The sequence below is a fragment of the Lontra canadensis genome, unplaced genomic scaffold (genome assembly GCF_010015895.1).
Source record: "Lontra canadensis isolate GAN:19392208 unplaced genomic scaffold, GSC_riverotter_1.0 scaffold529, whole genome shotgun sequence".
Taxonomy (NCBI): Eukaryota; Metazoa; Chordata; class Mammalia; order Carnivora; family Mustelidae; genus Lontra; species Lontra canadensis.
In genome coordinates this window covers 27,966-52,592 of record NW_022631519.1, presented here as the reverse complement: position 1 = coordinate 52,592, position 24,627 = coordinate 27,966, and the positions used below count along the sequence as shown (strand labels likewise).

At 56.4% G+C, this 24,627-nt stretch overlaps 1 protein-coding gene across 3 annotated transcripts; it reads left to right on the top strand.

Annotated features, from left to right (window-relative positions):
* The first annotated feature begins 293 nt into the window (after positions 1–293).
* On the top strand, positions 294–23,628 carry LOC116863106 (protocadherin-1). 3 transcript variants are annotated; one of them, XM_032850613.1, is made up of 6 exons: positions 294–482; positions 8,621–9,483; positions 12,568–14,763; positions 19,885–20,104; positions 21,051–21,089; positions 22,256–22,359. In XM_032850613.1, the coding sequence occupies exons 1-5, from the start codon at positions 443–445 to the stop codon at positions 21,074–21,076; spliced, it is 3,345 nt and encodes a 1,114-aa protein (XP_032706504.1). In that variant the 5' UTR covers positions 294–442; the 3' UTR covers positions 21,077–21,089; positions 22,256–22,359. The 3 variants fall into 3 exon arrangements, with proteins under 3 accessions (XP_032706504.1, XP_032706502.1, XP_032706503.1); XM_032850611.1 differs by lacking the exon at positions 21,051–21,089 and having other exon boundaries at positions 22,256–23,628; XM_032850612.1 differs by lacking the exons at positions 294–482; positions 21,051–21,089 and adding an exon at positions 2,716–2,733 and having other exon boundaries at positions 22,256–23,628.
* Positions 23,629–24,627: the final 999 nt, after the last annotated feature.

The following is a 24,627-nucleotide window of genomic DNA, read 5'->3' as shown; positions in this document are numbered from 1 at the left end:
AGGTGAAAAGCCAGGGAGGGGGACAGCCTGTGTATCCGGGTCCCGGGTAGTGAGGAGAAAGCGAAGGGGTCGTGGCTTTGGGGAGCGGTGCGTGGGGTCCCCTCCCAGAGGGACCAGAGCGGTCCCGAGCTCCACCTCCCGGCCGGGGCGGGGGGGTAAGGAGCGCGGGGAGGCGGGAGGGAGGCGGGCAGGCGGGCCAGGAGGGAGGGGGGAGGGAGGGGGCGGGCCGGGCTGTGCGCTCTGCTCGCTGCTGGCTCCGCCGCCACCGCCGCCGCCGCCGCCGCCGCCGCCGCCGCCTCACACACTCGCGGAGCGGGAGCGCGGCGCGGACGCGAAGCCGCCGGGGCTGCTGTGCCCAGAGCCAGCCGGAGCCGGAGCCTGAACCGCAGCGCCAGCCCGAGCCGTGCTGAGCCGCAGCCCGGGCCGGGGCCGGTGGCGGCTCATGGTCAGCAGGGCCGGCGGCCGGCGCTGCCCCGAGGCGGGTAAGGATCCGGTGGCGGTGGAGGCAGCGGCGGCGGCTCCCGCTCGGGAGCGGCCATAGCCGGCGGGAGCTGAGGGAGGGGCGCTCAGCGGAGCGAGGCCACGAGGGCCCGGGCGGTGCTCAGCGCGCTGGGCTGGGGTGGGGGCGGTGGGAGCTCGGACCGGGGGTGGAGGTCGGGGCACCCTGGTCTCCAAAGTCCGTGGCGAGAAACCGAGAGAGGAGAGGGGATGCTGAACCGGACCTCTGCCGTGGCGTCCCGCACCCCTGCGCGTTTGAAGCCACAGGGAATAAGGAGACTCCAGGAGCGCGCCGAATGGAGGTGGTTGGGGGAAGCGCGCAACCCCCAGTTTGAGGGGGGGACGAAGCCGGCAAGGACCCTCGTACACAACGCACACACACACACTTGTTGGGCGACCAGATCGGATCACTCAGGCGCTTCCAGCTCCCCGCGGGCACCCAGAGGGCCAGACCACGGACATACGTACACGCATACATACATCCGTACATATGTGCACACACAGACATACCTCCCGCACACCAGCGCCCACTGGGGCACCGTCACTAGCTCGGCGTCTGCACACTCAGCAGCACGGACACACAACCCGTGGCCCTAACAGAGCAACAGAACACAACCGAGTGTGACATTTGGCGACACAGACACACAAACACAATCCCGTGCCCTCATGTATGAGAGTCGCGGCCACAGTTCGCAAATGAACACTCAAAACCTAACCTCGCACGTACATATTCCTTTAAGGAACACACCCTAACATGAATTATGTTACCCACTCCTTGGCCAGAACACAGATGCACAACACAGGTCTCGCTTGCTCCCCCCCACCCTGCACCCACATAAACACAACCCCAGTGTCTCAGCACACGCCTTGACAGCACACACCCTAACACAGAAAGTAGAACCTACAGCGGCGCCTCACGGGCGAGAACACAGAATCCACTGCTTCACACATCTTAACACTGGGTGTCACACACCTTACACCAACAGTGTCACATTACACCTTGCAGCCTATACACACAAACACACACGCTCGCTCTCTCTCCCTCGGAGGCCAGATTGCGTTCTGGGAAGATGAGGGGCGGTCGGGCGAGCCCCTAGCGTCCCTTCATCTTAATCACGACACTGTTATTGTAACTATCAGCGCCGCGGGAACCCTGGGGGCTGGCCGGACCGGCTTCCCCGCCTGCGTCTCCCCCACCCCCACTCCGGGGCCGGGCCGGCCGGGTATTCCCGGAACTGGCTGGACTAGCAGGCCGCGCCATCCCGGCTCCCCTGGGCTTCAAGGCCGTGGGTCCCTTTGCAGGGAGTGGAGCCTGAGGAGGTGTTTGCGACCCTCTTCGGGCCATTTAGCTGCGTTCTGAGAGCCACCTGGGGCCCCAGCACACCTGGGTCCCGCACACCTGTATCCCTCACACACCTGGACGCCCCTTCCGCCAGGTGCCCGCTGTAGGCCAGAGTCGCGTGCACCGGCAAAGCCCTGGGGCCCGAAGGGAGATCTCGGCTCGCGCTGGAGCAGAATTGGCAGGCTAGGTGGACTCAGCTACCCTCGGGAGCCCAGACTTCTGGCTTCAGTTTCCCCAGCAGTGATTGGCGACTGTTTCTTCTAGCTGGACATATTCGGTGTAGCGTTGAGGTCTTTGAGGATTGAGTGCGGGGCAAAGACTCCTTTCCGCTAGCCGTGAGAGGGTCCGTTTCTTGAGAATGTCCCCACCCGGCCTGGCTCGCCAAGCTTTGTGATTCCGGCGCCGGCTCCCTCCCCGCCCCCTCCCGGCGCCCGCCGCTTGGCTCCCGCGGATGCTCGCTTGCTGTGGACCCTAGGCAGTGGGCCGAGATGCGGTGGAGGAGGGATTCCCCGTAGCGGCCCTTGGGGGGCAGGAGGCGCAGGGGGCCTACTGGCCAAGGTTCTCACCGCACCCCCACCTCGCCTTGAGCTCTGGGAGGCCTGTGTCGCTGGGGTGGGGGTGGGGCCGCCCGAGTCCGAGGTTGGTGGAGGAACAGTGCCCCCCCCCACACACACACACTACTGCATCCTCTGGGAGGAGACGCCCACGCTCTGGGTGTGTGCGGGGAGCACCCGCTGACCACAGCGGTGTAGACAGGGGCTGCCCCAGCGGCCACAGAGTCCAGGACACCGTGCTGAAAGACAGAGGGAGCCTACCATTACCTGCTCTGAGCCAACCTTCCGTAGCTGCCAGAAAAGAGGGTGCCCTTAGAAGGTGCTTGTGACAGCCTAGAGGTAGGCGTTATTTTCTTGATGTGGAGGTCTAGGAGGATTGAAATCTGTAATTACAACTAGACCAGGGCATGGAATGGAATCAGAGAAGAGGGGTGAGAAGGGCCTCTGAAGACGGGCAGTGGTAGTGTAGTAGGGGAGCAGATCTGGTTTTAGTTCTGGCAGCCTTTAGTTTCCCCTCTCCCCCAAGCCGATTCCCAGAGGGACTTCAGCTGGAAGAGGGTGTCTTGCTGGTCTGGCCTCTTCCTGGCAGAGGGGCTGCTAGTGTGGCTACTTGGTCAGGGGATCTGGGCTAGAGAGAGACGGTGAGCTAACTGCTGGGAGGAGTGGGCTGGAAGCACCAGGAGAGGGCCTTGTGGTGGGGGTAGGACATGGGGGAGGCCCTTGTGAGATGGTATGGCTGCCCCTACCCTGAACAAGGATGGCTGGTGCTGCAGGGTGAGATTCTTTCAACAATGTCTTGAGCACCTGCTGGCTCTATCTGCCCGGGCCCATAGTGGGGGGTGAGGATGCCACACAGTGGTAAGACACACACCACCCTTGTCTTCCAAGGTCTTCCCAACTAGCAGGGGATGGGTTCATTTACTTACTGAACCAGCGAGCACCTACTGTGTGCCTGGTGCTGGGAATAAAATGCCCTGTTCATGGGGCGCCTGGGTGGCTCAGTGGGTTAAAGCCTCTGCCTTCGGCTTGGGTCATGATCCCAGGGTCCTGGGACGGAGCCAAGTATCAGGCTCTCTGCTTGGCAGGGAGTCCGCTTCCCCCTCTCTCTCTGCCTGCCTCTCTGCCTACTTGTGATCTCTGTCAAATAAATAAATTAAATCTTTTTTTAAAAATTTAAAAAATAATTTATAAAGAAAAAAGCCCTGTTCAGTTATTTTATATATGTACTGGTCCTTTACAATATAATAGATCTGAATGCCATGGATCTCATCTCCCAAATAACTAACAAGAGGCAGAACTGATTATTTCCATTTCATGATCTGGAAGCAGATTCAGAAAGGTGAAGCCACCTGGCCAAGGTCACATGGCTAGGAAGTGGTGGAGCAAGGGTTTGATCCCCAACATTCTGACTCAAGCATGCAGGTGCCTAGAAGCCCTGCAGATGCTAATAGAGGGTTGTGCAAGAGCAGGGAGAGGAGCTGAGGACCATGCACATGTTCACTGTGGGAAGCCTCTGAACAGCTCCACTCCGCACAGCCCCACTCTGCACAGCTCCACTAAGGCTTACCCTACTCTCCCAGAGGTTGGCTTTGTCCTTTGGTTTTTGTAGCCACGGTGGCAGTGGCTGTTGTGCAACAGTGCGGGGGGCAGGGGTAAGGGTGTGGGGGTGTTCACAGCTGACTTGGTCACTGGGATGTGGATGGCTGCCTCTGGGTATTTTAGCATTCAGCAGAAAGTGGACCCTGGTCCCTGAGGTGGGCTGGTAAAGAAGGTTCCGGGTGAGCCCTCACTGCTGTCCTCTCCCCCTCTCCAACATGTTGACACAGATGGCGGTTTCCTTGGCCCTCCCTGGACTCTGTCCCCTCACACCTCACTGCTCTCCTCAGGCCTGAGAAGAATGAGTCACTGTGCGAGCTGCAGCTCTGCTTCTCAGGGACCTGGGTGCCTATGTCACTGGGCAGAGGTGGGGACACCGTTGTCAGGAAGGCAGCCAGGGCCTGGGCAAGGGCAGATAAAGCTAATGGCTTCAGAAGGTGCCTGAAGACTAATGACTCTCCATAAGCAACCATACCTGGGCAAAGTTCAGGGATGGTGGGGGCAGGGGTAAGGGAGGGCTACCTCACTGCTGCTCCTGGCTCCTCTGACTGTGTCCCTGCATCCCCAGGGCCTCTGGGTGGGGGAGGGGACAGCTTCAGGCTGGGGTTGTACAGCCCTTGAACCCTAAGCCCTCTCTTTCCTTGCCAGGCAAGTTTGGCAGCGCAGGGATGGGGTGGTGGGGGTGGGGGGCTACTCGGCCAACATATTCTAGCCTCTGAGAATTCTCTGGATTTTCTTTCCCCCCCATCCAGCCTTTTCCCCAGACTCTGGATGAGAAGAGGCATTCTTATTTCTCAAATCTTGACTCTGCTTACTCTTCTGTGACCTGAGACAGTTCGTGTTTCTTTCTGAGCCTCAATTTTATCATCTGCACAATGGGGAGCAGTGTAATAATAATAAAGTACCCACTTCGGAGGGTGGGGAGGATTAGAATGGAGAGTGTATGTAAATGGAGTAAAATCTCAGGGAGTGTTAGCTGGGATGATGATGACAATGATGACGGTGATGATGATGGCAAAGGTGACAGTAGAATTTGCACTTCTTTCTCAACTCCAGGGACCTAGCACATCTCAAGAGTTAGTCTTTTCCTGATAGTGCGTCCTGTTGCCTCCACTCTACTGCCTGGGGGTTTCTCCAGGTCCCTCCCCCAGAATCAGAATTGGTGGGGGCAGATAATACTCATTTTAAAGGAACATTCTAGGTGCTTCATGGGCCTTCAACCTTCTTCAACTCTTGCCCTCACTCTGGGTAGCCACCCCTCCAAACCCATGTTCCCCCAAATTCCTACCTCCTGGAAACACCCTCTTCCCCATACATTCCTGGCCTTGGATATTTCTCTGTGGTCCTCTTTCTGACTCCAAGTTGTACACCATAATCCTTTCCTGATTCCTCTGCTGGCTGGAGGTAAGGGATGTCCTGAGGGTGACAGGGTGAATTAGTGAGACAGAAAAAGAGTGTGTATGGGGTGGGGGGGCTTCTAGTGTGTGTGCTGCCTGGGAGGCCTGAGGGGTTAGAGCCCTGGGTTGTGAGCCTGAGAGGTGGAAGAATGGGCTTAATCTGTAGCTCTTGGAGCTGCTACAAATCAGTCACCCTGACTCTGTCAGACCAAGACCTCTGAATTTACAGCCAAAATTTGTGAGCATTCATTTTTCTTGGAAAAGTCTGTCCCATTTTCATAAAATTCATAAAGGGGGCTTGATCTAAAAGGGTTAAAAATCTGTGTTCTGGAGAGAGTGAGGGAAGCAAGCAGTCACTGCCTTATTTCTCCTGTGTCAGGTTTAGGGTAATTCCCATAGAGCCCCCACCCTGCCAAGACTTAGGCGTGGAATTGGTGTATGGAGTGACCCACTCTGTGTTTAAGATGGAAGGAAGGCAGGCTAAGGTGCCCAGAAGGGAATGAGGTTCCCTGGAGACCGTCCTCCCGGGGGTGCGTTTAGGTTGGAGCTTAGAAGTAAGAGGAGCCTTGTGCCAGATCTGTGCAGGTAGATGGATAGTGGCTGGAGGGTGGATCCACTTGGAGCATTCGATAAATTTTTCCTTCCTTTAAAGAGATTAAGATTGCAACTAGGAACAAGCACCACACTAATCTGATAACAGCCTCTTACGCGTAGGGCACTTTACTGGCAGGGAGAGACCAGGGAGGAGGTGTGGTTTGGGAGTGCTATGTGAAGAAGTGAAGTGTTCGACTTTGTAAGGAATCTGTGTTCACTGAGCATTTGCTGAGAGTCAACTATGGTCCTAAAGAGAGAAGGATTAAATTTGACGCCCGTAGGTTCTTGATGGAATAAGGAAATTGGGCAAGGAAATAAGCAGTGACCACCCAGAAAGTGCCAGGATAGGCTAAACCTGAGAGCTACAGTGGTCTTTCAGGAACTCTTACTGAGTGCTTGCTGTATGCCAGGTCCAGAGCAGGGTCCTGAGGCTGTAGGAACAAAGCAGAGGCTCTCATCTCTGCTCAATCTTGTAGGAAAGACAACTGACAAATTATTTCCCATCTAACAGCTACATAACTTCAATTATAAGTGCTGTGAGGGAGCATTTGTTGAGTACTTAGAGTATGCGCTAGGTGTTTAGCCCATGTGATCTCAAACTCCCTAGGAAATAGGTGGCCTTGTTCCCATTTTACAGATAAGGAAACTGAGGCCCTAAATCATTGTTCTCCTGCTCAGCATCCAGGAAATGGATAGTCTGATGTCTTCTCCACCCTGATTCCTTCCATGTGCCAAATGATTACAACCAAACAAAATGACAAATAGTCATTGAGTTAGAATGGTTGTGAGGTCCATGATAGCACATTGAGTCTATCTTGTATGCTGCTGTGTCCCAGTGCCCAGGAGATTGCCTCACACATTGTAAGTGCACATTAACATTTGTTGAATGCATGGTGCCCAGCTCTGTGAACATGTGTGGGTTGGGGCAGGGGAATGAGTAGAGAGAGTCTGGCCCTACCTTCAGGAAGTCTGGCATTTGTCTGGAGAACCAGAGAACACAGGAATAGGTGCACAGTACTGGGGTTGAACAACACTGGCAGGTGGGCGGGGTCCAGGCAGCTCAGTGATTCATTGCCTTGGGACTAGGGCAGACAATAGTGGCTGTGAGTTGGAGAAAGGAGAGGTCACAGCAGGCTGGAGAGGCCTGGGAAGGCTTCCTGGATTAGGGGCTGCCTTCAGTGGGGTAGGTGTGGTCTCTGACAAGGATGGGTAGGATTTCCTGGGAGGGGGGGAGGATGTCAGGTATTTCAGGTGCAAGTGGGGAGGTGGGGGAAGGGGAGTGAGCCTGAGCCCTCTGCTGAAAATGCAGGGCCTGACTTTGGATTTAAATAGAGGGGCTGGCCATGGTTTTGTTGGAGAGAAGGAAGGGATCCAGACTGGGACAGCAGCAGGGCTGGCTGGGGTCTGCAGGTGCATTGCCTCAAAGCTGGGGGGTGGGGGAGATGAGGGAGAAGTGGGTTATTGGGGTGATCAGGGCGCAGCTTGTGGCTGGCTATGGCATAGAGGGCTCCAGTTGGAAGGATGTGGGGGTGGGCACAGAGAAACCCGTCAGAGATGGGACTGGACACGTCAAAGGGGGAGGGGCAAGGTATGAGACAGGGGCCAGATGTTTACTGAGAGCCTGGGAGCCTACTTGGAGGGGAGTGGTCAGGAACAGGCTGGTGGTGGCATTGGCAGCACCATCCCAGTTAGACCTGCTGGGCTCACAGTTGCTAAGGACAGGCTAGGGCAGCTCCCAATGCCAATTCCAGGGCGAGTCAGCCCTGACCACAGTCCTGACCCCAATCTTGAACTCTACACTCTTCTTCCACACACCCGTCAGTGTCTCCCTCCCCCTTCCCCCCCCCCCACCCCTGGTGGAAACAGGGCAGGAAGGGAGGAGGAGGAGTCCTGGGAACCCAGCTGGGGGCAGAGCTGGGGGCAGTGTGCTTTGGGGGCGGGGGTGGCTGACTCCTACACTTCAGCTCTGTTTCCAAGCCTTGATGGGTGCCTAGTTTAAGCTGACCCTTCATGGGGGTGGGGGCATTGGGCAATCTGGGTGATTACTGTCAGAAAAGAGGGATTTGACATGTCATATCTCATATGCATATACTGACCAGCATCTCCGAAGGAAAAGAAACGAGAAGCCTTCCCACTCCCTCCAGCCATCCTGAGTGGCCCTCAGCATGGGGTCCGGGGAACATAAAGAGTGCCTGTATCTCTTTCCTATCATGTATGTGGGGGGTGCTTAAGGGCTTACCCTTCCACTTGCTGTCTCTCCATATCTCGGTATCAGGGTAATTACCATGGGTGACTAAGGCAAGATGCTGGTGAGAAGGAGGTGTTGGGCAAAGCACAGGAGAGAGAGCAGGGAGGAGGGAGTGTCAGCAGGGTCAGGGCGTTCCATGGGCGGGAGCTACTCTAGACCTGTTCTGGGCCCTTACCGGCTCCTCCAGCTGGGGCAGACATTGCTGCTACACCCAGCTGTGAGAGAAACTCAGGGTTCTGGGTTCTGGAATCGGGGTTCTGGGCTGGGGCTGAGCTCTCTTTGTGGGATAGTGTATAGATGGCAGAAGGGGAGTCAGGGCCTGGCTTGGGCAACCCTCAGGGCCAGCTTCCTCTTCCCAGCTGACCTCCTATTTTGCCTCTTCTCCTTGCAGCCCTCCTGATTCTAGATCCTGCCAGGATGGGGCCCCCGAGGCCCAGCCCAGGCCCCGGGGGGCAACGGTTGCTGCTGCCCCCCTTGCCGCTGGCACTGCTGCTTCTGCTGGCGGCATCCCCAGGCCATGCCACTCGGGTGGTGTACAAGGTGCTGGAGGAGCAGCCACCCAACACCCTCATTGGGAGCCTTGCTGCGGACTATGGTTTTCCAGACGTGGGCCACCTGTACAAACTAGAGGTAGGCGCCCCATACCTGCGGGTGGATGGCAAGACGGGAGACATCTTCACCACCGAGACGTCTATTGACCGCGAGGGGCTCCGTGAATGCCAGAACCAGCTCCCTGGTGAGCCTTGCATCCTGGAGTTTGAGGTGTCTATTACGGACCTCGTGCAGAACGGCAGTCCCCGGCTGTTAGAGGGCCAGATAGAGGTACAGGACATCAATGACAACACGCCCAACTTCGCCTCACCAGTCATCACGCTACCCATCCCTGAGAACACCAACATTGGCTCACTCTTCCCCATCCCGGTGGCTTCTGACCGCGACACCGGCCCCAACGGTGTTGCATCCTACGAGCTGCAGGCCGGGCCTGAGGCCCAGGAGCTGTTTGGGCTTCAGGTGGCAGAGGACCAGGAGGGGAAGCAGCCACAGCTCATCGTGATGGGCAACCTAGACCGGGAGCGCTGGGATTCCTATGACCTCACCATCAAGGTGCAGGATGGCGGCAGCCCCCCACGCGCCAGCAGTGCCCTGCTGCGCGTCACTGTGCTTGACACCAACGACAACGCCCCCAAGTTCGAGCGGCCCTCCTACGAGGCTGAACTGTCCGAGAATAGCCCCATAGGCCACTCGGTCATCCAGGTGAGAGGTCCCTCCATCTAACTGTCAGGATTCCCACCTCAGGAAATGGGAGCCTGGCCAGGGCTGGTGAGAGTTCCCTTCACTCAGGGGTAAACTGCGAGGGTATTGTGATCTGGTGAGACCTTCCTATCCCAGCAGGTGATATTATTTCCCTCTCTCAAGCTACTTAGTGAGGGACCCCTGGGTGGCTCAGTTGGTTAAACAGCTGCTTTTGGCTCAAGTCATGATCCCAGGGTCCTGGGATCGAGCCCCCTGTTGGGCTCCCTGCTCAGTGTGGAATCTGCTTCTCCCTCTCCCTCTGCCCACTCTCCCCACTCATGTTCATGCTCTCTTGCTTTCTCTCCAATAAATAAATAAAATCTTAAAAAAAAAAAAAAGCTACTTAGTGAGAGTGACAGCGTAGGAATAGTAGTCCCCTCATCCTCAAATCAGACTCAAACTGGAGAAACTTCGGAGAAGTGAAACCCCCTCCCAAGTCAAATGATATCCTCCACTCCAGCGAGGCCAGCCAAGTTGGAATAAGAACACTCTCTCTCCAGAGATGAGAATATCTTCCCCACCAGCAGCCCCTTAGCCAGACCAGACTTTTCCTGAAGCTAGAGGACAGAGCCTTTCTTTGCTTCTCCCTGACAGTCAGATGAGATTATTTGAGCCAAGTGAGTCCTCAGAGTTCTAGAAAACTGCATTCAGATGCCTCTCTGTACACCAGCTTCCTTCCCTAGGCAAGGGTGCTCGTGAGTATGGGGTGCTTGGCACAGTGGGGGGTCGGTTGCCTCTGCTGAAGTTCTCAGCACCCCTCTCCATGGGAACTGCCCCAGGGGCTGGACAGCTTGGTGGGGCCAGGGCCTGGGAGGGAGCAAAGAAAGCGTCCCTGCAGACAGGTGGGCGTATCTCCCGCTGTCATCTCAGCCCTGGCCTCCTGCCAGCCCCAGCTCCTTTCTCCTTCCCCCTGGGCTGAAGCTGTCTGTCTTTGAAGTGAGGGAGCTGAGGAGGGCTCAGCCTGCCCTGTACACCGTTATGGTCCTGGGAAACCCTTCATTCTATGTCCTCAAACTGAAGTGGGGCGTGGGGAGGAGTTTTAGGCTTTTTTTTTAGAGGCTGGTGGACTTGAACATGTAGAAGGGAGTATGAGGAAGAAAAGGGAGACAGACAGTCGGAGATGGTGAATAATAACAGCCTGGGTGCCAGGCACTGTTCAGAACACATTATGTGTATTATGTCATGGAATCCTCACAGTTCAAGGTAAGCATTATCCCCATTTCACCGATGGGAAACTGAGCCCACAGAGATTTGGAAACTTGATGCCTGGTCTCCCCAGCTGTTGTGTTCACATCCCACTCTGGCTGTGTACAACAGCCCGGCTTCAAACTCTGAATCCTGTGTGTGTAACAGCTACACCCCCTTCCAGTGGGCCGAAGCAGAAGAGTGGGCAGAGATGGGGTTTGAGAAGGAGCAGAAAAGAGAGGATGGGAGAGACACAGAAAGAGCTGAGCAAGGCGGGGAGGGAAACAGGGACAGAAGTGAAGAGTCACAGAGACAAAGGGAGGTAAGATGGTAAGAGAGGTGGGTAAGAAGCCAGGTGAGCAGTCTAGAGACAGGGAGAAGTGGGAATCCCAAGGGAAAGGTAGGTGACAGAGAGATGGACTGGGGACAGCGGGGTGAGGAGAAGAAACAGTTTGGCTCTCACAGAGGTGAAAAAGGCCCAGAATAACTAGGATGCCCTGCCCAGATGTCTCCACTGTTGAACAAGTTCTGGTTCCCAACAGGAAGGAGAGGAGACTAGCAGTGGTATGAGGCTCCACTAGACATGGTGCCTAGCACTGTGTTAGCACTGATTTTCAGAGATGGACAGGTGGATGGGTGGATGAAAGGAGGGATAAATGCTGTTTAGGGAGCGCTTGCCACATACCAGGCAGTGTTAGGCATTTTTACAAGTATTATTTAATTCTCACCACAGCCCTATGAAATAGGTTCTATTATTAACCCATTTTATACATTTGTAGACTGAGGCTTGGGGTGATGGAGTAATTGGCCCAAGGTTACGTAGTTAGGAAGTGGTAGAGCTGGGATTTGAACCCAGAACTCTTCTGCTGTGTTTCTCAGAGATTCTGCCAGGTTATACCTGTCCTGTCCTCCCCATTTCCCCCACACACACCCACTTCTCCCTTACCAGTGGTACCTCATGGCCATTCCCACCAGGTTCCCGCTGCCCCATCACCACCAGTGTTTGTATAGACTTGGGCCGAGTGTGCGTCGGCGTTGGCGTGGGAGGGCGTGCCCACTGCAAAGGGACAGACAGTTCATTGTTTGATGCTGGGAGCCCAGCCCGCTGCCAGCAGGCTCTGTGGCCCGCACCAGCCCCTCCCTCCCGGCCGCAGACTCAGCTGCCCAGATTCCTCAAGTTGGTGCCTAGCCAGCACCAGCCAGAGGAGAAGATGCTGAAACCGGTTTCCCCGGTTTGAGGGAGCCATGGCCTTGCCAGCTCCTTCTGACCCATATCCCTACGTGACTGCTTTCGAGCGAAGCCCCCTCCCCTGGGGCCTCCAGGTGGGCATTTGGGTCTCCACTAGTGCGCAAACACACACATGCACAAACACATACCTTCTCACACATTCACACATACCCCCCGTCTCAGAATACATGTACGCGCACACATGGGTATTGTGCTCACGTCAGGCAGACATGCCACACCTTTCCAGCTCTTTGGAAAGGTTGAAGTCCCGTTTAATTGGGTGGAAGGGCTACCCTAGTTGCTAGCTGGCTTTACATCCCCAGATTGGGGCACACCAGTACAGGAACGGTAAGCAGAGCTGTCCCATCTCTGCTAGTTTCTTGTAACACAGCAGAAGATTTGCAGGCTGCATCTGTGCTCCTCAGGGAACGAGATCAGTACTGTCTGCCCTGTGTCGGGGTTGGGAAAAGGGCAGTTGGTCTATGTGTTGCTTTTGGAAAGGGTGCCACATTAGACGAATTGTATCTGCCATGGTCATTGCAAAGGCAGCACACATGTTCCTTAATGTGCTATCCCATTATCCCAAGACTAACCCATCCCGGCTTCCCTTGTTTTCCTCTGCTGCCCTGTAGGTGAAGGCCAATGACTCGGACCAAGGCGCCAACGCAGAAATCGACTACACATTCCACCAGGCGCCTGAGGTGGTGAGGCGTCTTCTGCGACTGGACAGGAACACTGGACTTATCACTGTGCAGGGCCCCGTGGATCGCGAGGACCTGAGTACCCTGCGCTTCTCCGTGCTCGCCAAGGACCGAGGCACCAACCCCAAGAGTGCCCGTGCCCAAGTGGTGGTGACTGTGAAGGACATGAATGACAACGCCCCCACCATTGAGATCCGGGGCATAGGGTTGGTGACCCATCAAGATGGGATGGCTAATATCTCGGAGGATGTGGCAGAGGAGACAGCTGTGGCCCTGGTGCAGGTCTCTGACCGAGATGAGGGAGAGAACGCAGCTGTCACCTGTGTGGTGGCAAATGACGTGCCCTTCCAGCTGCGCCAGGCCAGTGAGACGGGAAGTGACAGCAAAAAGAAGTACTTCTTACAGACCACCACTCCACTCGATTACGAGAAGGTCAAAGACTATACCATAGAGATTGTGGCTGTGGACTCTGGCAACCCCCCGCTCTCTAGCACCAACTCCCTCAAGGTGCAGGTGGTAGATGTCAATGACAATGCCCCTGTGTTCACCCAGAGTGTCACTGAGGTTGCCTTCCCAGAAAACAACAAGCCAGGTGAAGTGGTCGCCGAAGTCACTGCCAGCGATGCCGACTCAGGCTCTAACGCGGAGCTGGTTTACTCTCTGGAGCCAGAGCCAGCTGCCAAGGGCCTCTTCACCATCTCTCCTGACACTGGAGAGATCCGGGTGAAGACATCCCTTGATCGGGAACAGCGGGATAGTTACGAGTTAAAGGTGGTGGCAGCTGACCGGGGCAGTCCCAGCCTGCAGGGCACAGCCACCGTCCTTGTCAATGTGCTGGACTGCAACGACAATGACCCCAAGTTTATGCTGAGTGGCTACAACTTCTCAGTGATGGAGAACATGCCAGCACTGAGTCCAGTGGGCATGGTGACCGTCATTGATGGGGACAAAGGGGACAACGCCCGGGTACAGCTCACGGTGGAGCAGGACAATGGTGATTTTGTTATCCAAAATGGCACAGGCACCATCCTCTCCAGCCTGAGCTTTGATCGGGAGCATCAGAGCACCTACACCTTCCAGCTGAAGGCAGTGGACGGGGGTGTCCCACCTCGCTCAGCGTATGTGGGTGTCACTATCAACGTGCTGGATGAGAATGACAATGCACCCTTCATCACCGCCCCTTCCAACACCTCCCACCAGCTGTTGACCCCACAGACACGTCTTGGTGAGACGGTCAGCCAGGTGACAGCCGAGGACATTGACTCCGGGGTCAATGCGGAGTTGACCTACAGCATCGCTGGTGGCAACCCTTACGGACTCTTCCAGATTGGATCCCATTCAGGGGCCATCACCCTTGAGAAGGAGATTGAGCGGCGCCATCACGGGCTGCACCGCCTGGTGGTGAAAGTCAGTGACCGTGGCAAGCCCCCGCGCTATGGCACGGCCTTGGTCCACCTTTACGTCAATGAGACCCTGGCCAACCGCACCCTTCTGGAGACCCTGCTGGGCCACAGCCTGGACACGCCACTGGACATCGATATCGCTGGGGATCCAGAATATGAGCGCTCCAAGCAACGTGGTAACATCCTCTTTGGAGTGGTGGCCGGTGTGGTGGCCGTGGCCTTGCTCATTGCCCTGGCAGTGCTTGTGCGCTACTGCCGGCAGCGGGAGGCCAAGAGTGGCTACCAGGCTGGCAAGAAGGAAACCAAGGATCTATATGCCCCCAAGCCCAGCAGCAAAGCCTCCAAGGGAAACAAAGGCAAAGGCAAGAAGAGCAAGTCCCCGAAGCCTGTGAAGCCAGTGGAGGATGAGGATGAGGCTGGGCTGCAGAAATCCCTCAAGTTCAACCTGATGAGCGATGCCCCTGGAGACAGCCCCCGCATCCACCTGCCCCTCAACTACCCGCCGGGCAGCCCTGACCTGGGCCGCCACTACCGCTCGAACTCCCCACTGCCTTCCATCCAGCTGCAGCCCCAGTCACCCTCTGCCTCCAAGAAGCACCAAGTGGTGCAGGACCTGCCACCCGCAAACACATTTGTGGGCACTGGTGACACCACATCCACGGGCTCTGAGCAGTACTCCGACTACAGCTACCGCACCAACCCCCCCAAATACCCCAGCAAGCAGGTAGGCCAGCCCTTGCGGCTCAGCACACCCCGGCCCCTACCCCACCCCTACCACGGGGCCATCTGGACCGAGGTATGGGAGTGACGGGGCAGGTGGATCAGACCTGTGCGGGGCAGGTGGATCAGACCTGTGCGCTCCTCAGCCCATAGGGGCCAACGCAAGCCAGTGGTGGGAGGTGGGACCAAAGATCTGGGGATGCTGGGGCCTTGGTGATGACCCTGCTGCCTTGCCCCGGCACAGAGGGTTAGACTGAGTGAAAATTGAGGGAGGGTGTGTGCTCTGTGGCATTCTCCTCCTTGCCCCCTCCCCATTGGGAGAGGCCTGTGACTGTCAATTCCCAAGACACTAGACCCAGCTGCTGGGTCTTGCCAGTGGGGGCTAATGGGCAGATGAGCAGAAGGGGTGGAGGCAGAAGGGGGGAAGGGAAAGGAAGATGAAGTCTACTCCAAAGCTGGGTCTCTAGCTGAGACCACCTATTGGTGCTTCTCTAGAAGGGAAACAGGGAGACCTGGGGTCCTATTGGGTAACTGGGTAGGGCTCTGTCAGGGAGGGGGGCCTCCCTATTTGTGCCTTCTGTGTGTGCTGTGTTAGCCTCTTCCCCACCCCAGGCTCCTGGGGCTGGGTCCTGGCTCCCCTTCCCCAGTCCCAAACACTTATCCCTGACAATAAAGTTCTCTATTTTTGGAGTTTTGGTTTCTTATTTTCCTGGAACTGAGAGAAGGAGTGAGAGAGACTGGAAATGGCCCTTTGTCCCTAGGTCCCTACCCAATTTCCCTATCCCTTCTCTTTGCCCCTTCCTACTTCCCAGACCTCCCTCTACCCCAGCCCTATCTTCATTTACCATCATCCCATCTGACAACGTGTCCTCTCACTCTGTGTTTGGGAGGCCATCTCACTAGGAACAACATCCTTCCCCAAGAAAGGGCAGGTGCACTCAAGTGAGAGGCACCCAGGTCCTGCCCTTTGTCCACTGACTGGGGCTTCACCCTTCCAATCTGTTCACATTGAGGAGCCCCTGGCCGAGCTTGGGCCAGAACACCTGGTAAGAGTGAATTGCAGCCCGCCCACCTCAGGTGAAGACAGAGAAGCCCTTGATTACACCAGCCACCTTCCCTTGGGGCAAGATCTTTCCAAGTCCCTTTCCCAGCTTTTTCATCCCAGCATCGCTCAATGCCCAGCAATTACTGGGTCCTGCCCTGCATGTCCCCGCCATGATCACCAGCCTGGATTACTGGGAGGGAGGACCCAGGGAGGGGGAGGGAATCCTCAAGTTCTTAGGATTGGCCTGCTCTGGATCCCTACTCTTAGGGTGCTCCCTTCTGACTTTAAGCTGAGGGACCCTAGTCCTGCCCATCCTCCCTTCCCTTCCTTTAGCTCCTTGTTCTAGCTACCCTAGGCTGCTGGCTCTCACTCACTCTCTCTCTCTCCGTCTCTCACTTCTTGCTGTCCTAGGTCTGCCCTGTCTCTGGCTGTGCCTGCAGGGCACTGGGGCTAAAGCCTGGGTGAGAGGCCTCAGGTCCTGGGGGAGTCTCTGAGGCCAGAGGCAACATGTCTCCATGGCGACTGAAGTGGCTTGAGACACTCCCAGGAGGTCCAAGGCGCCAGCTCTCTGATTCCATCCACAAACTCCCCAATGCCCTGGGGGTACCCCCAAAGTAAACAGTCCTGGGGGCTTTGGAGGAGTGGGGCAGGGGCAAGTGAAATCTAGTTGCATCCCATTTCTTCTGGACAAATAAGCATCTCTAGGGGGACCGCCAGCAGCTCCTGACCAACGATTTTTTTCTCTTCTGTTCCCATCCTTGCTGCCACCGGGTCGCTCTTTCTTCTATTCCTTTAGCCTCTTCATCGCTTTGTCTTTCCCAGGGATTATCCCTTACTCAGCTGCAACCCAACACATCCATGAACACCTCCCTTCGACATTAAGACACAACCAAACCACAACACCATTGTCCTCATCAGAACACATAGGCCAAGTTCCCACTGTGTGATCAGCATGGTACCAGACCCTGAGGGGACACGGTCATATTCGTAAGAGATAACACATGTGAAAAGATGAGGCAATTGAGCCTCTTAAACGTGGAGTGGGAAATGCCTTAGTGAAGTTTCCCAGCTTGTTCCACTGTTCCTTCTGCCACTAGCTGCTACTATTTTTTCGTCCTTAACACAAGGTGCAGTGTACCATACTCAGCACTTTTTGTGAATTAGCTCATTCAAAGCTCATAACTCTTGGTGACATAAGTCATTACAGTGCTCATTTTCCAGGAGGGAAAACTGGTGAGTGCTGGACTCATAATTCAAACACAAAGCATCAGGAAATCTGATTTCCAGATTCTGCTGTTACCCATAATGCTTTACCAGAGGAGTCCCCTAATTAAGTCCGTTTGCGGAGTAAGAGATGCGCTATCACATTAGCCTATTAAAGGCTCTGCAACACCTGCAACAAAGGTGGGGGACACGTTAAACTTTGTGTAACTCGGGGTTTTCCAAAATTTATTTGACGGTGGTGCCCCTCCCTTTGAGGAACACAGTGTGGGAAAACCCACACAGGACATGGGAGTGGGTTGCTGGAGGGAAAATGTCAGACGTGAGCCAGCTCTTCAGTGACGAGCAGGAGTTGGGCAGGAGGTTCAGCCGAGTGAGCCGGCTCCTGAGGCAGGAGTGAGCATGGCCAAGTTGGGGACAGGGAGAGGCAGAAAGGGGAGCATCAGGGCTGGAGTAGAGGGTATAGGAGAGAGCTGAGAGATCAGATGGGAAGAACTGGAGGTTGTAGAGTGCACAGATGCCTGGCCAAAAGTTCCTTAATGGGAAACGGGAGTCCCTGAAAGCTCATGAGTTTTGGGTGAACTGAGTTTTAGAAAGTTCACCAGAGCATGTAGTGGCTATAAATGGGGTAGAGGTGAATGTACAGGATTGAAACTCCAAGGTCCGGACAAGGACGGTGGCCGTGGGGACAATGGATGATGGGTGGATTTGGCTAAACTTGGGGAGAAACGACCTCTAGGACTCAAAGGATGATTGGATATAGGGTAGGGATTTGGGGGAATGGGTATGACAGCTCCCAGGAGTCCCAGGTGTACATCATTCTTCTGTGTCTGGGTGATGGCATAGTGACTAAATTGTTGCCCATACACAAGGTGATTGAAGATAAAGAAGAATTGAGTTTCAGACTTGTTGAATCTGAAGGGTTAGTAGAGACACCCAATAGGAAATATACCCAGCAAATGTCTAGAACTTCAGGACCAGCGTCAGAGAGATTTTGGATCTAGGCTTTTTAAGATATGATAGTGATAGAATTATAGGGAATGTTTAGAGTTGAGGATGCCCAACCTTCCATTTTACAGAAAAAAAAAAAATCATAGGAAAAAAGGGCCAAGTGACAAGTTTTGGATGACCAGGTGTAAGTTTTTGGGGGACGGAAGGCCGCTAGCTACCATCTTGGGGAAAACTGGGAAGAGAAGCACTGGACGACCAGTCTGCCCGCAGACCCCTCCTGGAGACTCCTTTACCACATCCCAGCCCCAGGTCAATTGTGGGGACCTCATCTGTCATCACCCTGACTCCTTGGTGTTTTGGATCACAACATGGATCCCGAGAAGGGTTGTCTATTCCTGAAGATAAGGTGGGAGCCAAGCTGGGAAGGCAGTTCTGAGCCGCCTTCCCAACAGCTTACCTCAGCTGCCTTGAATGGAATGAAGATTGTGATGGATCAGGAGGTATCAGGAGGATGGGTCTGCAAACCTGGGGTCCCCTTTTCCGGCCTTCTTGATAAGCTCCTACTGAGGGTTTTAGAGTAAAGACAAAGCACCAGTGAAGTCCTAGAGGATTAGAGGGAGCCTGGAGACTCAGCAGCACCAGGGCCTGGGCCTGAGCTGCTCCCATCCCCCGGCTTCTGGGGGCCCTGGGTTTCTGCCCTCCACAACTCCTCATGTCTGGATGGCAGCAAAATCAGTGGCAGTCCCAGGTGGGTGTTTCGGTGGCTGGTTGTACCAAGTGCCAAGTTGAGGCTGCCAGGTTCTTGGGAGAATCCTTAACCTGAGGCAGGCACCCAGGGCTGCTGGCTGGGAGCAGCCTGTCCCAGTTCCACTACCCCCACCCCAACCCCCCATACAAGCTTCTAAGTCCTGGTTCCACTGAGCCATGGCCCCTCCCAGAAGCTCCTTCCAATTTCCTAGAAGGAGTCTCTCTTTGAGGCCAGCCTTCCTAATTGCTGATGGATGCCAGGCCCCTCCCCCTATGCCCAGGTCCTCCTGGGCCCTGTACCCTACAGTTAATACTCTGTTTCCTGATCTGGAGGATGGGGGAGTTTCCATTGTTCTGCTTCCCCACCCCCAAGGGGCCCCGGTTTGTTACCAGCCTCCCTTTCCTTCTTCCCCTCCCACCTTTTCTACTCCCAGGCCTCTCTAGAGGGGAATGAAGTGGGGACAAAGGGGCTCAAGTGGGAGGGGACGCAGCAGGGAGTCCTGAGGCTGCTTACAGCAACTCGAAGCAGGGCTGGGAACCAAGGATCAGAAAGACACTGGGATCTCTTTTGGATGGAGGCAATGGAAAGTTAAAGAGCAATGAGACAGGTGAGAAGCTGAAGTTCAGGGGTGCTGTTTGGAAATTAGGGAACTGCACTGGTATTGGTGAGCTCTTTCGGAATGAGGAGTCCATACTGCTTTAAGGAAGCTGTTCTGGAAATCCGGAAGCTTGCTCCTGACTGAGGCTATGCTGGAATTAGGGGAGTTGGCTGATATTGTGCTCTTCTGGCGTGGGCTGTTCTGGAATTAAAGGCTGTGCCGATACTGGGAAGCTGTGCTGTGACAAGTGGTTGTACTGGATTAGGCTTATTGTGGTGGCCTGGGGGCTACAATAACACTGGGGCCTGTGCTGTGGTGGGACCTGCAGTGTGTGGACTTGGCTCTCCTGGGAGCTGTCCCAGAATTAAGGGACTCCTCCATCGTGGTCTGCGCTTTCTTGGGGGCGCTGCTATGCTAGGGGGCTGGGCCTCTTCTCCATTGCTGCTGAGGCCTGGGGGGCCGGGAGCTCTGGGGCGGGCCTGGCTGGGGCTGGGGGTCGCTCTGGTGGTGGGCCCCCCAGGGCGAGCTGGCCTGCCAGCAGTGACCCTCCTTCTCCCCGCAGTTACCTCACCGACGCGTCACCTTCTCCGCCACCAGTCAGGCCCAAGAGCTGCAGGACCCGTCCCAGCACAGTTACTATGACAGTGGCCTGGAGGAATCTGAGACGCCATCCAGCAAGTCATCCTCGGGACCCCGACTCGGTCCCCTGGCTCTGCCAGAGGACCACTATGAGCGCACCACCCCCGATGGCAGCATAGGAGAGATGGAGCACCCCGAGAACGGTGAGGAGCTTCAGCATGGACAGGGCACCCCGGGAATGGGTAGGAGTAGAGATCAGGGATGAGACTTGGACAATAGCCTCCATTTATTGAGCTCTTGTGTGTTCAGCGGCGCTCACTGAGCCGAGTGCTTTCAGCTATATATTCATTTAATCCTCACAACTGCTCTCTGATCTGAGAACTTTACTGTTCTCTTCACAAGTGCAGGGAACGTGAGGCTCGGAGAGGTTGAGTCACTTACCCAAAGTAAGACAGAGGAAGTAACAGAGCTGGCAGGGATGCAAAGGCTACTCTGACTCCGAAGATCTTGCCCTGGGCACCACAGTGTGCAGCCTTCCTGGGAACAGGGACTCAGGCAGCACTGAGGGAAACTGGAGGGAACCTTGAGGTCATGACAGTCCCTTAATGGGGTCAGAGGGCCTTGAGAAAAGGAAGGGGCCCTTGGATGCTCAGAGGAGCTCAGAAGAGGGTATGATGATCCCCTGAGGGGAGGAACCAGAGAGGATCTGGCTGAGGGAAGGGAGTGGGAAGGTCTGGGGAGGGGAGAGGCCTGCCTGGGAGGGGTTTGAAGGGTGGTGGCAGAAGGAAGGTCTGGGCCAGAGCAGAGGTCAGTGTGGGAATGGATAGTGGGTGCACTTTCAAAATGTGTGTGTGTGATGCATATGCGTGTGTGTGTGTGTGAAGGGATCCATGGTAGCCTCTGGAGGGGAAGAACAAAGAAGCTTCCCCTTGGGACTGAAAGACTCTCTAGCTTGGAGCTGTCATTCGGTCTTGCCCTCTCCCTCAGTCCAAACTGCCCCCCCAAAAGATGAAAAGTTCTACTCCCCACCCCTCAGGCACAGGGCCCTTGTCTAACATTCCAGGCCCTAGGTCTCAGAGTGCCCTCCACCCCACCCTGCCCCTCCATGCTCTATCTCATGCCCGTCTCGTCCTTTTTGTGCCCGCGCAGAGCCGGCTGGCCGGAGCAGGCCCTGAGGCAGAGTGCCAGGTATGTGGGAGCTGCTCTGGGGTCTGGGGTCTGTGGGACTTGGCCCAGCACCCAGCCCCGCCCGCCCAGTGACCTTGTTCTGCTCTATGCCATGTTGGGTCCCCCAACCATGAGCTGAAGAGCCTTGGTGCTTTGAGGGTTAATGACAGAGCTGTCCCCTCCTCACCTTGCACTGGCAGGAGGCCAAGCCAGGGTGGGTGATACCAGGGGAGCCCCGGCCCCAGGCAGTTCTGCTCAGTCATGTCCCTGAGGGAGGGTCACCACCTGGTACTGTCCCTGAGCAAGGGCGGGACAGGGACAACTATGACAGGAAGTGCTCCTGGCCCAGCCGTTCCCATGGAGACCCCTGCTGCCCAGCAACCACACTGGCTACTGATGTCAGGCGGCCAACTCCTGTTCCCGTGGGTGTTCTGGGCAGGGAGCCGGGGCTAGGCCAGGGGCGGTGGTTGGCATAGGGGGCTGGAGTGCGGTGGGGAGGGGTTGCATGAGTGTGCTTGTGAGGATGCGAGTGTGTGCTTCTATGTGAACTCCCCACTACCTTCTCCCTGGCTTTAAAGGAGGCCTCACTGTGTTGGGGTAAGGTGGGGTTCTAGGATAGCTGGGAGCACAGTGAGGTTTGGGAGGGGTTCAGAAGGAAGGTATTTGCCCACCTTCATCTGAGGCTGGAGAAGCCCAGTATAGATTTGTGTGTCGTGTCTATTGAGGGTAGGGGTGTGTGTGTGTGTGTGAGAGAGAGAGAGAGAGAGACAGACAGACAGACAGAGATATTGGACCCTTAAATGAGGATGGGGGTTTCCTCACCCCTAAAGATAGATTTGCTTCTTTAAGGCTGTCTGGAGATAGATGAGGGAGGGTGTAGATGGGTTCTGTGTTTGTGCACCTGTCGGAGGGCAGATTTGGTGGGTGTGTTGTTAGGAGAGCTGGAGGGTGGCTGAGGATGGAAGTACGCATCTATTTCAGGGTAGACTGTATGAGAGAGAAGAGCCTGCGGTGGGCGGCAGGAGGCTGTGTGTCTATTTGCGGGTGTGTACACCTGCCAACTCAGTGGGCAAAAGGGGCATGCACCCCTGTCCCGAGGCAGGGCGGAGGTGCCCATGGGAAGCCCTGGAAGGGAGCTTTGCAATGTTACTCTGCCTGAAGACTGTCCTCCCCGTTCTCTTGCACAGACCTGCGCCCTTTGCCTGATGTTGCCATGACTGGCACATGTACCCAGGAGTGCAGCGAGTTTGGCCACTCTGACACGTGCTGGATGCCGGGCCAGTCATCTCCCAGCCGCCGGACCAAGAGCAGCGCCCTCAAACTCTCCACCTTCGTGCCTTACCAGGACCGAGGAGGGCAGGAGCCTGTGGGTGCCGGCAGCCCCAGCCCCCCGGAAGACCGGAACACCAAAACGGCCCCCGTGCGCCTCCTGCCCTCCTACAGTGCCTTCTCCCACAGTAGCCATGATTCCTGCAAGGACTCGGCCACCTTGGAGGAAATTCCCCTGACCCAGACCTCGGACTTCCCACCTGCAGCCACACCGGCATCTGCCCAGACAGCTAAGCGTGAGATCTACCTGTGAGCCCCCTCTGGCCGGTGGCCATACCCAACCCCAGTCACCGGCCAGGCCCCAGTTGGGCCCATTCCAGGGTCCTGCTCCTGACCCCCTTCAGCGTGGACTTCCCAGCCAGGACCCCAAGTGGGGTGAGTACTGGCCTCATGACCACGCAGGCCCTTCCCCCAAGCAGGGTCCAGGTCCTCTCTCCTCACTTCATCCCCCAGCCCCTGGGAGCCCTTCTTCCCCTTTATGGGGCTCCCCCCAGCTGGTGCCCAAGAGGGCTCCTCTATAATGACTAAGCTCCCTTCCCTCGACTTCCAGGGAGCACCCCCTTACTTTGGGCAGATGGTGGAATCAAGGGTGGGCAACACACTTTTAACTCATTGTTTCCCACATGGCCGACCAGGGTGGAGACAGGATGTCCCCATTCCAGCCCTGATGCAGGGCTGAACTGGGGAGCCCCTCTCCTTGGGAACTCCCAGAGGAAACTCAGCCACCAGGGGCTCCCTGAAGGGCTTTTGTTACCAAAGGTGGGGTGGGGATGGGGTGGGAGTGGGCCGGAGGCCTTGTCTTCCTATACTGCTCCTGGGCTCGCCCACCTGCCTGCCACGTGCCCCTGCCTGATCCCATCTAGGCACCCCCCTTCCCTGCTGGTCATGCAGTGTCTGTATATAAGGACCTTGGAATGATGTCCCCATTTCTGCCTGATTTGCAACTTTTCTTGTTGATGTTGTGTTGTCTTGGGGGACCCCTCTGGGTGGGGGGAGGCTGCCCTGTGCCCCCTCCTCCCTGCCGCAGTGGCCCCCACCCCAGGCCTCTACTGTTCCATGTTGTAAATACCCCTGGGGCCGTAGTGGGATGGGGGTGCAGGCCAGGGAAACAGTGGGTGGGTGGGGGTGGGGATGGGGGTAACATTCGCCTATCAGCAGAGCTGGGCTTTTATTTAATTTTTTTTTAAAAATACAAATCTCTATTTTTTTGGAACTGTTGTGCTGTGCCCTGGGGGGGGGGGAATCCCCGCTCAGGCTGGCCCCCCCCACATCCAGATGAGCATCACAGAGGGGCCCTGAGGCTGTGGGGGGCAGCTGGACAGGGGTGGGATGACTGTGCCTCTGGCCTGGTTGGGTGAGTTGGGAGCAGGAAGGTTTGCTTAAGGGGTGGCTGGTTGCTGCCTCTAATAGGGGGAACCTGCACCCTGCCCCCTCCCTGCCCCCCAACCCCCAGCCCCTGCCATGACTGACCCGTCAGCCTGTAAAACCACCATTGCCTTGATCTCAGGGGGTGGGAAGGGCTGCCTCAGGGCACCCTGGGCTCCAGGCCCCCTTCTTCCAGTTGGGCTTCCCTTTGCCAGGGTCAGGGGTCCCCTGGGGGAGGGGGTGGGGAGATTGGGGGGCAGAGAAGCCCAGTCAGCCATGATGAGGTGGGATTCCTTCCTGCACCTCAGGGGGCCAGGGTGTGACGGGCATCCTATAGAGCCCTCATCTCCCACTGTGGCCATCTCAAAGCCTCAGTCCCTCTTCCTTCCAGAAACCCCCCACTGCCTTGGCCCATACCTCTCCAGCTCCCCAGGGGCCCAGGCTGGGAGGCTGGAGACTCAGGGTATGGCCCTTGCTTGACTTAGTCTAAGCTTGGGGGGTGGCCCAAGGGTGGGAGGGGTGGGTACAGGCTGCTGGGTTGTCTGGTGCCTTTGGGAGCTGTGCTGCTGGGGTCTTGACTCCTGTAACCCCAGACACCCCACTCCACCTCGGGAAAGCCAGGGGCCTGAAGAATCACCCTATTCTCTGCTCCTTGCCCCTAACTTGGCTTGGGGTAACAGTGCTGGGAAGGAGAGCATTGTTAGGCTGGTAGCCTCAGCATACACAGCCCTTCTATTGAGGGCAGAGGGTAGAGTGGGCTGGGGTGGCAGCAACCAGGTCTGGGGGTTGGCCAAAGGCTCCTTTCCCTGGGGGAAGCCCAGAAGTGGGCTGCGGGCTTGATAAAGAGCCTCCTTCCCCCTGCACA